We start from the raw sequence: 13,924 nt of genomic DNA, 5'->3' as shown, positions 1-13,924 counted from the left end.
ATACTATAAGTTTAATATAAGATAATAACATAATAATATAATATAACTTTATCTTTAATATAAAATAGTAACATACTAAATACTTTAGTTGTAAACTAATTTGTATAAAGGATATATATACATATTTAATATAAACATTAACATAAACATATATACTTATATATATATATATATACTTGTATATTTATTTCATAAATATTAAAACTTTAAATACTAAAAATAAAAATCAATAAATAAAAAAAATGTTTGATTGCCGCTCCATTAAAAGATTAAATTCACTCAACTATAAAAATTCTAACTTTTCTCTTTAGGTTAGATTTCGGGATTTCACAATCTCCCCTATTTATTAAAATTTTCGTCTCGAAAATTAACAAAAGGTCGAGAAAGAAAAACATAAACTCTTACTTTGACATACTAAAATTCTCTGAAAAGATCAGGATATCGTGTTTTCATGTCTTCTTCCCGCTCCCAAGTAGCTTCTTCTATCTTGTGATTCCGCCATAGTACTTTTACCAAAGGAATCAACTTGTTCCTCAAAACTTTCTCTTCGCGAATGAGAATTTGGACTGGTTTCTCTTCATATGTCAAGCCTTCGTGAACTTCGATGGGCTCTTGGATTAAGTCGTGTGTTTGGTCGGGTAGGTACTTTTTGAGCATCGAGACATGAAATATATTGTGCACTGATGCTAACTCGGGATTTAGGGCTAGACGGTAGGCTACCTTTCCGATTCTTTCTATGATCTCGAAAGGACCAATGTACCTCGAGCTCAATTTTCCCTTCTTGCCGAACCTCATCACACCCTTGAGAAGTGCTACCTTTAAGAACACAAAATCTCCGACTTGAAAGTCCAGTGGCCGTCTTTTCTTATCGGCGTAGCTTTTCTGTCGACTTTGGGCAGCTCTCATTCGATCACAAATTTTCTTGATAGCCTCTGTTGTGTCTCGGATAAAATCTATTTTCTCGATATTATTTTCTCCCGCTTCAAACCAGTGAATTGGAGATCGGCACTTTCTCTCATAGAGAGCTTCATACGGTGCAACGCCGATTGAGGCTTGGTAGCTGTTGTTGTATGAGAATTCAATAATTGGCAGCCTTTTACTCCAACTCCCACCAAAATCCATGACACATGCCCTTAGCATATCCTCTAGGGTCTGAATCGTCCTTTCGGATTGGCCATCCGTTTGGGTGTGAAAAGCGGTGCTAAACTTTAGTTACGATCCCACCGACTTTTGCAGGCACCTCTAGAAGCTAGAAGTGAAACGACCATCGCGATTTGAGATGATTGATAGAGGAACGCCATGCAGTCTCACCACGTTATTCACGTATAACTCAGCCAATTTCTCCACAGAGTACGTGACCTTCATCGGGATGAACCTAGCAGACTTGGTCAAACGGTCCACCACTACCCAGATAGCATCATAACCCTCAACCGTCTTAGGTAATCCAACCACAAAATCCATTGTGATTTGTTCCCAATTCCATTCAGGAACTTCGATCGGCTGTAATTCTCAGCTGGTCGTTGATGTTCGGCCTTCACTTTCTGGCAGGTAAGACATTTACTGACAAACTTTACAACGTCGCCCTTCATTCTGTTTCACCAGAAATGTTCTCGGAGGCCTTGATACATCTTGGTGCAACCTGGGTGGACTGAATACGGTGTCTCATATGCTTCAGTAAGAATCTGCTTTCGTAACTTATCTTCGTTGGGTACACAAATCCTTCCATCGAAAAAGAGCAAATCATTCTCCGAAATGGAAAATTTTGACTCTTGGCTTTCCAATGCATCGCCTTTCAACTTTGACCTCTCCGGATCATGCATTTACGCTTCTTTGATCCTCTAAAAAAAGATCCGACTGTAAAGTCATATTGGCTAATCCTTTGACAATTTCAATGCCCAAATTGTTGATTTCATCAGTGAGTTGAGGAGATAAAGCTCGCATCATTGATAATCTAGCCTCACCCTTCCTACTTAAGGCATCTGCTATCACGCTTGCCTTTCCGAGGTGGAAATGGATACCACAGTCGTAATCCTTAACCAATTCTAGCCACCTTATTTGCCTCATGTTCAAGTACTTTTGAGTGAAAATATATTTTAAGCTCTTATGATCGGTAAATATCTCACACTAAACACCATACAAGTAGTGTCTCCAAATCTTGAGGGCAAAAACCACCGCGGCTAACTCCAAATCATGAGTAGGATAATTTCTCTCGTGATTTTTGAGTTTTTCGTGATGCATATGCCATTACTTTTCTGTTTTGCATTAACATACCACCAAGACCTGTCTTTGATGCATCTGTTGTCAATGGTGCCCACAAGAAGAGTTGTAGTGTGTATTTATGTACATTTGATGTCATATAGTCTTACGAAGACTCTTGCTTGTAATTGCTTATTCATTAATAAAAAGTTGAAACGTTCATTCAATCTTCCCTGTCTGAAGCTTTATGATAAAACATTAGTCTTTAGTCCATAAACAAACTAAACAACTTACGAAGAGACAAATGTAGATTTGCATTAACAAACTCTTTGTAGTTTGCTTAAAACGATATATTCGCAATCTAAGGGTCAAAGGACTATTGACCTCAGTATGATTGTTAGAAGAATCTATGATGTCTGGTTATGAGGCATTGAGAGTTGGAGACTCTATAGTTCTTCTAGGTATCTTCCGAAGGTACTGAACTGACCAGTGCACTTCTAGAGACAAGATAAGAACAAACCATTTAACATCTTATGTCTCGAAGTCACTACGTATGAATTGCATCGTGCTTACCTTAATCCTGAAATGAGACATGTCATTTCACACCTTAGTATTCTCATTTGAGAAAGTCAGAGTTCGGACTCACTATGTGATTCCGAACAAGGCCTATTGGTGAAGTACTAAGTTGTGAGAATGTCATGAGTAACTTTGTGAAGTTCTCATAGATATGGAATTCATGTACAAGATTGCTGAAATGCAATGTATATCACATCATGCTTTGTTCCTTGGAGTGTGAATAAATGAACTGGCCAGTGTCCAAATTGAGTCTTGACTCTTTTGGATTAAACAATGTGACTTGTTAGCTCCTCGTCAATACATTGTTTCTAACTTATTCACAAGCGACAAAGGAGTTGAGGAAATAACAGCTAGAAGGGTAAAATGGTAATTTTGTAAATCCCGACTAGCTGATGATATTCATGAAGGGTAAACACTGATAATATTCTGTGGATCCACTCATTACAATTAGGTTGAATTCTTGAGTAGAAAATAAATTCATTTGAACCGAGAGATTTTCAGTGTCAACTCTTTAGTGGAGTCAGTTGACATTAAGCTAGACTTGGAAAAGGTTTGTGAACTTTTGAGTCCAAGTATTTTTAGCTCAAGCTTTGTTCATTTGGATCCATGAGGTCACTGTCACGAATCACATCGATTAGGAATAGTTAAACTAGAAGCTAAGTCAAAACAAGAACGAAAATTGTCGAAAGGGTAATTTTGTCTTTTTGGACATGGCATGAAATGAATGTCAATAAATTTTTTGACAATGTCATATGATGACATATTATATCACACGGCCATAACATGTTTATTGGGCCTTGTGAATTAATTTCATTTCATAGAATTTTACTTGAAAATTCTTAATGGGCTTTTCTTATGTTGTCATGAACAATTAAAGAAAAACCTAGAAAGCCTTTTTAGAAGACTTTTGGCCGTCCAACCCAAGTGAAAGGGAGACCAAATTTCGTGCAACCCTTAGTGTGAAAGAGAGATTATTTTGTGCATTAATGTATTTAGATACTTGCCAAAAGAAAAAGAGGAAACAAATTTCCTATACATGGTAATGGGAATTTCGGCCAAGTAAGGAAGGGAACAACAGAGGAAACAAATTCAAAGGCTTCTAGAAGCTTGTTTGGCCGTGTGACTCTAAGGGAAGGAGAGCAATATTTGCTCATGAATATGTGATATTCAATGAAAGAGGAAACTACCTTATTGAAGGTAAAACCTCCCCTATAAATAGAGGCATCATTCCCTTCATTTCATTCATCCAAGTTTAAGAGATTTGAGAGACTCTCTCTCTAGAACTTGGCCGCCCCTCTCCTCTCTCTCTCTAGTCAATTTCGTTTTATTGTTTTGGCACCTAGGTCCTCATTTGACCTAGAGTTTAGCTCTGCGACTTCAAGACTCGTTCTTAAGTCGTAGTGTTTAAAAGTGCTCACTCACTGATTCCTTTATTTCGAGTGATTTAGTGATAGAAACTTTCGTGGTTGCTCGAGGTGCCGAGGAAAGAAAGAGAGACGTGCTGCGGGGGGAGACGAGCGTTGCAAACTTTCCAAAAGCTTCTCAAAGTTCAAGCTTCAAGAAAGGTTAGTAAACTTCTATGCTCATAATAGTTTTTATTTACATGTGCTTGCACTTTGTCTAGGTTAGTAAAAACTGTTTTACTTGAAAAGAAAATTTTTAAAATTTCGCCGCTTTGCGAAGCGTTAAACTTTTTCTTAAACCCTAGATCAATTCCAACAGCATCGTTGTAGATAGACAAAGGTTATCAACTTTCAGGGTCCAGGGACTATAAGTATCGGCGCGCTGGTGAGTCTTCTCTTCAACTCGCGAAAACTCTCTTCACACTTCTCGGTCCACTCATACTTCTTATCTTTCTACGTGAGGGCGCTGAGTGGAGCAGCTAATGTACAAAACCCTTCAACAATCTTCTATAGTAGCCTGCTAAACCAAGAAAACTCCTGATCTCCGTCACACTTCGAGGCAGTTTCCAATCATTCACGGATTCTATCTTGGAAGGATCAACAGAGATCCCATCCTTAGAAACCACATGACCAAGGAAATGCACCTTATCCAGCCAAAACTCACACTTTGAGAACTCGGCATATAGCTGATGTCGTCTCAATGTCTGTAGTGCAACTCGCAGGTGCTCTTCGTGATCTCCGACACTCTTAGAGTAAATCATAATGTCATCAATGAAGATAGTTACAAATTTATCTAAGACGTCGTTAAAGATCCTATTCATCATATCCATGAATGCTGCTGAGGCATTAGTGAGTCCAAAAGGCATGACTGTGAACTCGTAATGACCGTAGCGGGTACAGAAAGTAGTCTTTGGAATGTCATCCTCCTTGACTCGGGATTGATGATAGCCGGATCGCAAGTCAATCTTCGAGAATACCTTCGCTCCCTTGAGTTGGTCAAACTAAAGTCATCAATTCTAGGAAGCAAATACTTGTTCTTGACGGTAACCTTATTAAGTTCTATGTAGTCGATGCACATGTGGAAAGATCCATCATTCTTCTTCACGAATAAAACCGGTGCTCCCCATGGTGAATGACTTGGGCGAATGAATCATTTATCCAACAACTCTTGAAGTTGTGTTTGTAGTTCCTTGAGTTCGACTGGTGCCATTCGATAGTGGGCCTTAGAGATCGGTCCCGTACCAGGTAGTAATTCAATCCCTAAAGAAATCTCACGCTCTGGAGCTAAGCTTGGTAGTTCTTCGGGGAAAACATCTACATAATCTCTCACCACTGGCACGTCGTTAAGAGTTGCTTCTACATCCTTAGTCTTGTCCCAACTTATGCTAGGAATCCATAGCAACCTTTACTTAGTAATCTTTTAGCTTGTAATGTAGACACCATCATCTTCGGCTTCATAAACGGTCTTCCCGTGAAAGTGAATCCTCTTCCCAAAGTTGGTTTGAAGGTCACCCTCTTTCTTCGACAATAAATTACCGCATTATTCTCTTCCAGAAAGTCCATTCCCAAAATGGCATCAAAATCTTTCATCTCCAAGATGATAAGATCGATCTTTAACTCATGACCACTAATTATTATCAGTACTGTTTTTAAATAGTATTATGATAATAGGACATCGCCGGACGGTAATGCTATCCTGAAAACTTTCCTAGTTTTCTCTACACTATTGTCTAATTTCTTAGCTAGCTCTAACAAAATAAAGCAATGCGTAGTACCTGAGTCAAACAATACTAAAGCATCAAAATGAGCTATAGGAAGCTGACCTACTATCACATTCGAAGAGCTGGCTAGAGCATCAGTGTTGGTGTAAGCATAGATGCGAGCTTGAGGTGACGGTGTGGTCTGAGTTGTTGGTGGTGCTTCTAGTTGACCCTGGAAAACTTGTCACCCTTCGATGATAGCTTGCATGAAGTTGAGTCGTCCACTTGGGTTGTGCTGTTGATACTGTCTATTCTGAGAGGAATTTGATTTCGGACAATCTTTGAGAAAGTGACCAGGCTGACCACACTTGAAACATGTCACGGTTCCCTTCCGGCACTCTCCAGGATGCATCATTCCACAAGTCTTGCATACTGGAAATGCCGTTCCCTCTACCTTGACCTTGCTACCGGCGTTACCATTACTTCTAGGATGGTTTCTTTTCTTTCCATTCCATTGGGCTTGTGCCTTGAAGCCTTGACTGTTCTGATTAGGCTGGGGATTTTCTGATTGGTTTAGCTTCCTGTTGTCGGGTCCTCTGTTTTGACCTTTCTCCTCTCAAGCCTTGTAAAAATGGGCTCGTTCCTCCTTTACTTGGATCAAGTGGTACTCAGCTTGCATGGCACGTTCGAGGCATTTTGCGACTGTGGTAGATGGCTGACTTCCACTATCAATGGCTAGGGCCAATTCCGGTCGGAACATTCCCATCATCCTCCTAACTTTTTCTGTCTCTGTGGGAACCAAGTGAGGACACAGTCTGACCAATTGATTGAACTTACTAACAGCTTCAGTCACAATCATCGTTCCTTGCTTAAGCTCTGCAAACTCCTTCTGCTGAGTATTCATCGCTCGCATGTTGAAATACTTACTGTTGAACTCCTCGATGGAGTCCTCCCAAGACATAGTGTGTGTGTCTCTTCTAGCTGCTACTGTCTACCACCAATATCGTGCATCTTTCTTCAAAACAAAAGACGCGCATATGACCTTCTCAAATTCTGAGATATTCATGAAGTTGAAGATCTTCTTCATCTCTGATATCCACTCATCAGCCACTAAAGGATCAGTCGATCCTTCAAAATTTGGAGCTCTCATCCTCCTGAACCTTTCGAAAAGATCATCAGTCACAACAACTTGGCCCATCTGAGGTACATTCTGGGGAGTTTCTGGTGGTTCTTGTTGATCCTCTTCCACATAACATTCAATTTATTTTTGAACTGATCCGTGTTGCAGTGAGATTATTCTCACCTTTGTTTCGGAAAGTACGACCATTGGTCGTGGACGGCTCGGGAAAGCTAAGCAGCTCGGAACCTAATCGACGGGAAATATTATTAAGCTTATGCTAAAGAGTTCTAAAGACTACTCAGGTTCTGAAAATTTCTGAATTTCGGCTGAAGGTGTAAAATTACAAAAATACCCTTAAGGTCGATAAAATAAATTTTTTAAAATAAATCTATAACAATTAAAGTAAAAGAAAAATGATATATGTGACACTTCTTATTTCAGAGGCATATACAAAATATGCTCAGATTATTTAATAAAAATCAAAAGTATAAGAAAGCAATATTTAGTCTTTTTAAAACAGAAAAAAAAAAAACTGTTTTGGAACGATTCTGCGCACTGTTTGGAATTTATTCCAAATATATTCTGTATGCATCCGAAAAATCTAAAATTTGGACTAGATACCAAAAACATATAGAACTAGGTCTTGTACAAAAATTTGGTCAAAAAGAGTTTTGTAAGTATATAAACAAGACGTTTTATTTTAAAAGAATCATGGCAAAAACAAGTCTGCGCACTGATCGTAATAAATTCATAAAATAATATTGATAACTTTAAAAATTCTAAAATTTATACCACTATTAAATAACATGTGAAAGTAGACTCTGTAAAAAAAATTAGATTAAAAAACTTCTTGTAGCTATTTTAAAGTGTACGATTTTTACACTGCTTTAAACAGATTTCTGAACAGGAAATATTAAACTTAATTTTTCTTATGAAAAACGAAATAAAAACATGAAAAAAATAATAATTAAAGAAGAGTATGAATTGAACATGAAAAAGTACCTTTGAAGAGGTTGGGAAAACTCACCAACACTTCTTGAACAAAAATTTAGAAATTAAGGTGACTATTTGGTGATTAGGGTTTTTATTTTTATTTTTGGGAAATAAAAGGATAAAGTGGAATGGGGAGACAAAGTTGAGAGGAAGGACAGTGTGAAAATAAAAGAGAACAAACAAATAAAGAGCTCTAATGTATTTATAAGGCTTAGAAAAAAAAAAAAAAAAAAAAAAACCCGAACAAAATTATAACAATAACACGCTTAACAATATAAAAAAATATGATATAACTATCATACGGAAATCTAACTTTTAAACAAAAAAAACAAGATACATATATACATATATATATATATATATATATATATATATATATATATATATATATGTAGATATTATCTAATATCAAGAAAAGTAACAAAACTTAAAGCATAATAATATAAAATATACTATAAGTTTAATATAAGATAATAACATAATAATATAATATAACTTTATCTTTAATATAAAATAGTAACATACTAAATACTTTAGTTGTAAACTAATTTGTATAAAGGATATATATACATATTTAATATAAACATTAACATAAACGTATATACTTATATATATATATATATAGATATACTTGTATACTTATTTCATAAATATTAAAACTTTAAATACTAAAAATAAAAATCAATAAATAAAAAAAATGTTTGATTGTCACTCCATTATAAGATTAAAATCACTCAACTATAAAAATTCCAACTTTTCTCTTTAGGTTAGATTTCGGGATTTCACATGAGGTAGGGCGGTCCAATCATTATTGATGCCTTAAGCCAAAATTAAAAATGAAATATATATTAAATTGTAAATAATAGTGTAATTTTAACAGCTACTTCTTGTCTTCTTAAAATTGAAAAAAAAAGTGAGATGTTTCCATCAAGATATTTTTTTTTATTGAGCACGCCGTCTTCGACTTGTCCATTTTCGATCCATATACCCAATAAATTAATTGACAAGCATACAAACAAATATTTATCAAATAAATACTTATAGAAATTGAACTTTTCTAACCTTCGTGATGCAAACGTATTAATTAGATCTATTAAGTCAACTCCGATAAATACTTTTTTCAATAGACAACACAGCTAACCCGTTCAACCGTGTGCTCTTGCAACATAGTTGATCTTAAATAAGATTTTATTAAATTCGACTTTGAAAAACTCCTTTTTGCGGAAGCCATGGTTACTGAAATAATTAGTAATATAAGCATTGCACGCATTTGCAAAATAATCCACTTTTCTAGTACAATCAAGTGTTTGAATTGTAGTACTGTTTTCTTTCACAAAAATTTCTCTTATCACTTTTAATTCAAAAAATAAATCTAACTCATCAATGTCAGAAACTCCATTTTATTTTAAAACATCTTCAAGATTCAACGAATATCTTTTCAAAGAATATTCATCAAATTATTTTAGTTAGTTTTTTTATTGAAAAGAAACCAAAATATATATATATATATATATATATATATATATATATATATATATATATTTCATATGTTTCAAGTTCTTCAAATCTTAATGGTAATTGAGAATATAACTTGATCTACAATGAAGAGAAAATACTCAATTCAAAATGGTTCTTCGGGGGTGTTGATTTTCATCACAATCGGCATTTTCACCAAATGATTCTTCTCTAAGAATCACACATTTTCTTAAAATTTGAATTCGATATCTAATTTGCAATTATTTTTTTTATTTTTTATTTTTGCAGAATTGATATCATTCGTAAATTCATTTTCCCTATAATTTTGAAAAGATGTGATCAGACCTCTTGATTGATCTATAGCGATCTTTATATGCATATTTTTATTTTGTAAGCTTTTATTCATAACATTAACATTGATAGCAAACAATATATCATACCAAATAGTCATGCCTAACAAGTATTCAAAATGGTCTAATTCGTTTTCTGGTAGACATTTAGCTTCATTCTTTATTTTAGGATCGTCACAAGTTTCTTTAGACTCAAGCACTGCATCTCTTATTTTCAGAGAATGATATCTAATTTTCTAAAAACTACCAATATGACTTTTCCAACGAGTTTGCAATAATAATTTAACCATTAAATAGGATATGTTATCTTTTTTCTCATTTGGTAGTTTGCTAAGATAGTAAGAAAAAGAAAAGAATTAATTCCTTTTTTACCCCCTGGACTCGTACCCCGATTACATTTCACCCCCTGGACTCGGAAATGTTGCAGAACTAATCTCAGAACTTAGACACGTGTTACAACTTACCACTTCCGTCAGTATTTGGACGTTAAGTTTAACTTTTTGATGACGTTGCAATATTCTAAATACTTTTAAATTTTTAAATATTATTATCAGATTAAACAATTAAATATTTCTCTCTCTCTCTCTCTCTCTCTCTCTCTCTCTCTCTCTCTCTCTCTTTCCTTTCTTCTTCTTCTTCTTCTTTTCTTCTCTGCATTTTTTTTCTTTTCTTCAATAATGAACAAAACTCATCAAACAATTCGAGTTTAATCACAACCTCAACAATCAAAACCAACCTGAATCCATAAAAACATCACAAAAATCCGAAAGCCCAAAATTCCAACATATATTAATTCCAATAGTGGTCTAAACTGAAAGGACACTCATTCCCAGTAAAACAAAAACCAGCCACGAACTTATCCCAAAAACCAAACATAAATTATCTTCCTTTACGAAATAAAAGGATATATAAAAAACAATGGTTCGTCCTGAACAAGACCCAGTAACAAAGAACAGAAGCTCGAGAGACTAGCGCAAAAGAAATACCTTCTTGGTGGAAGGATCGAGCCACTCGTACCAGCGAGCTTTGCACTGTTTGGCAAATTTGCGAACGAGAAGCGAAGAAATCCTAGCCCACTGGTTCTTCCCATATTTCATCACCGCGGCTTTCAAGATCTCATCTTCGGTGTTCTTCCAAACACCGCCCTTAATCATAATCCTCATCTTCGCTTCTTTTTTTTAGTATAACTCCGAGTCTCTGCTTCTGATGTGAAGAGGAAGAAGAAGAAAATGATGAAAAATAGGGGTTTTGTCTACGAGCAAAATGAAAAACCTAGATTTATCATGGATACGATGGTGAGAGTGAAAGAGCTTGGGAATTCAAGAGTGACAAAGTTTTGGCTGTTATATATGTTGAAAAACCTAGATTTATCATGAATGAAAAACCTAAACTGAAAGGACACTCATTCCCGAATATTGGCTTCTGTGGCGATTCGAAGGAGATGCCACCTTAGCCGATTTGATGCAGAGCAAGGAGTTTCCCTATAATGTCGGTACTCTGTCTCTCTCATCGGCCTAAACACACGCATTAATTTTAAGCTATATATGTTGGAATTAATATATGTTGGAATTTGGGGCTTTCGGATTTTTGTGATGTTTTTATGGATTCAAGTTGGTTTTCATTGTTGAGGTTGTGATTAAACTCGAATTGTTTGACGAGTTTTGTTCATCACAGAAGAAAAGAAGAAGAAGAAGCAAGGAGAGAGAGAGAGAGAGAGAGAGAGAGAGAGAGAGAGAGAAATATTTAATTATTTAATTTGATAATAATATTTAAATATTAAAAGTATTTAGAATATTGTCACGTCATCAAAAAGTTAAACTTAACGTCCAAATACTGACGGAAGTGGCAAGTTGTAACACGTGTCTAAGTTCTGAGATTAGTTCTGCAACATTTCCGAGTCCAGGGGGTGAAATGTAATCGTGGTACGAGTCTAGGGGTAAAAAAGGAATTAATCCAAAAGAAAAATGCCTAGAATGTTCATTTATTGGAATAATATTAACTTCACTCTCTCTCATTGGACCATTTTCCACAAAGGATGTCTATAAGATTATTATCAGTATCATCCCACCGGTCCGGATCATAAATATGTATGGGTTCGTGATTCATGTTATTGTTAATTTCTCCTTCTATTTCATTGTCATCAAAATTATCTACGGCTTTTTGATCTCCAATAGTCTTGCTAATTTTTCTATCCTCACATCATCATCATCATCATCATCATCATCGTGGGCTTCTTCATCTATTTTTCTCTTTTTTTAGAAATTGATCAAGATCCCTTTTTGAAAGTTTACTAATTCATCTTCTCTTCGTTTCTTTTTTTAATTTATCATAACCCAAAATGTATTTTCGACAAGACATAATTTCTCTATGTTTAAATTAAGCAAATCAACACAAATTAACTATAAAAAGCTAGCCAATATTAATTCTAAAAAGTAGTGTCAAATAATCTAATGAATTAGATAGATAGATCCTGAAAATTCCATGAAGAAGAAAACAATTGGATCCATCCTTCAAGATTGTTTAAACAAAACTTATTTGGTTAATTTGTTTGTCTTTATCTCTTTTGGTTTTTCCAAATTTGTGATTCTTGTCTTGATGAAGCAAAAAAAAATTCCTACAAAGCTTCAAATAATACAAATAAACATACTCTCACTACGCCGGCTTAGTGAAAAAAAAGAAAAAAAAAAAGTGAAACTATGTTTACCTTTCTCTGGTTATTGATATCCAACATGCTCGATGTTAGAAAGAGGGAAAATATATTTGATGTATTAAAATATAGGGAAAACATCAGATGGTCCTTAAAAAAAAATCAGATTCAAGTCTCACTTTACGAAGATTAAAAAAAATTGTCCTCTTTGACAAAAAAGAGAGACTTAAAATAGGCCTTAGTTTTTCTCAATATTTTGGGGCCTAAAGCCACCACTTAAGTGACTTAATGGGAGGGCCGGCCCTGGTCCTGAGGCCTCATAAATGTCTTTACCCTGGACTTGGTCTTTACCGCTGACATGTTCTCGCTGCAGACTTGTCTTCACCTCGAACTTCGCCGTAATTTTGTCTTTGTTGCGGATGTAGTCTTCGACGTGAACCTATCTTCGTCGCAGACTTGGTCTTGATTGTGGACCTAGTCTTGGCTGAGCACTCCCGGCTAGAACTTTTGGTTGACCATGTAGTCTTTACCTGGATACTCAGCATTAGGCTTTTTAAGGGAATTATGTGTTGAGATGGGATCTAGTTGATGATTGTCTTTGGACTTTTGCCTTGATTGAGCTGTGAGTCCAGCCTATTATACTTAGACCTTTGTATCATTTTTAGACCATCTCCGCTCCATCTTTACTTCTCATCTCTATTTTACATCTTTACATTAATTAATAATTTTTTTTTATCTCCACTACATCTCTATTTTACATCTTCTTCAAAGAATATCCTAAGTATATCCTCTTCCACTAAAATTATATAATTTTAGGCCATTATTATTTCTATATACTACAAATTTTTCCAACAAAATTATTTGTTTTCATATTAATCCAAATAGATATTATTTTATTAATAATATGTCCGAAAATACAAAAAATGAAATTTATTCCTCCATTGCACAAAATATGATAATTTATTGATTGAAAACAAAGTACATAAATAAAAGGATCCTAAATAAAACATTACAAGACCCAAATGCTTTTGCTGATCCACACCGACGTGCTTATATAATTAAGGAACAAACACGTATTACACATAAAAGATACGAAGAACAACTAGAACAACACGGTCCTTTTAATTCTACAAATGTGTTTGAGACAATTGGAGGATCTAGAAGTGATTTTCCAAACTATTAGATTTTCATATACCTCTAAGTAGTTTGCTTTTATTTATTGTAGCTATAAATTTTACTATTGTGACTTAAGTTTTTAATTATGTAATTTTTAATTGTCTATGTAAAATATTGTAATTTCTATTGTAGTAGTTTAAATTTTTGTTTTTTGTTTTTGTCAAGTATGAGTTGTATTTATATTAATGTTTTTTTTAAGAATGCATTAATTTATAAATAAATACATAATACATATAAAGTATCAAATTTTAGTTATAAATTAAATTTTGATCTAATTTTATAATATT

General features: G+C 34.6%; 1 protein-coding gene across 1 annotated transcript; it reads right to left on the bottom strand.

The window, feature by feature from the left end:
* Positions 1–4,654: 4,654 nt before the first annotated feature.
* Positions 4,655–6,836, bottom strand: LOC149385027 (uncharacterized). The gene is made up of 4 exons (XM_089626223.1): positions 6,634–6,836; positions 6,124–6,471; positions 5,712–5,802; positions 4,655–5,176 (listed from the first exon to the last, which is right to left on the bottom strand). The coding sequence occupies exons 1-4, from the start codon at positions 6,834–6,836 to the stop codon at positions 4,655–4,657; spliced, it is 1,164 nt and encodes a 387-aa protein (XP_089482349.1).
* Between the last annotated feature and the right edge of the window lie 7,088 nt (positions 6,837–13,924).

Source organism: Urtica dioica, chromosome 9 (genome assembly GCF_054948205.1).
Source record: "Urtica dioica subsp. dioica isolate 48M chromosome 9, U.dioica_male_clone48M_v1_H2, whole genome shotgun sequence".
Taxonomy (NCBI): domain Eukaryota; kingdom Viridiplantae; phylum Streptophyta; class Magnoliopsida; order Rosales; family Urticaceae; genus Urtica; species Urtica dioica.
The sequence above is the reverse complement of the archived record's forward strand: the minus strand, read 5'-3'. Positions and strand labels throughout refer to the sequence as shown.

Bases quoted from the DNA above. Each gene is read 5' to 3' on its own strand.
- LOC149385027 (XM_089626223.1), bottom strand. From the start codon at position 6,836: ATGTCTTGGGAGGACTCCATCGAGGAGTTCAACAGTAAGTATTTCAAC. The intron at 6,472-6,633 runs GTTCCGACCGGA...AGGTCAAAACAG, and splicing joins GTTAGGAGGATGATGGGAAT to AGGACCCGACAACAGGAAGC. The intron at 5,803-6,123 runs GTGACAAGTTTT...GATAATAATTAG, and splicing joins ATGCAAGCTATCATCGAAGG to TGGTCATGAGTTAAAGATCG.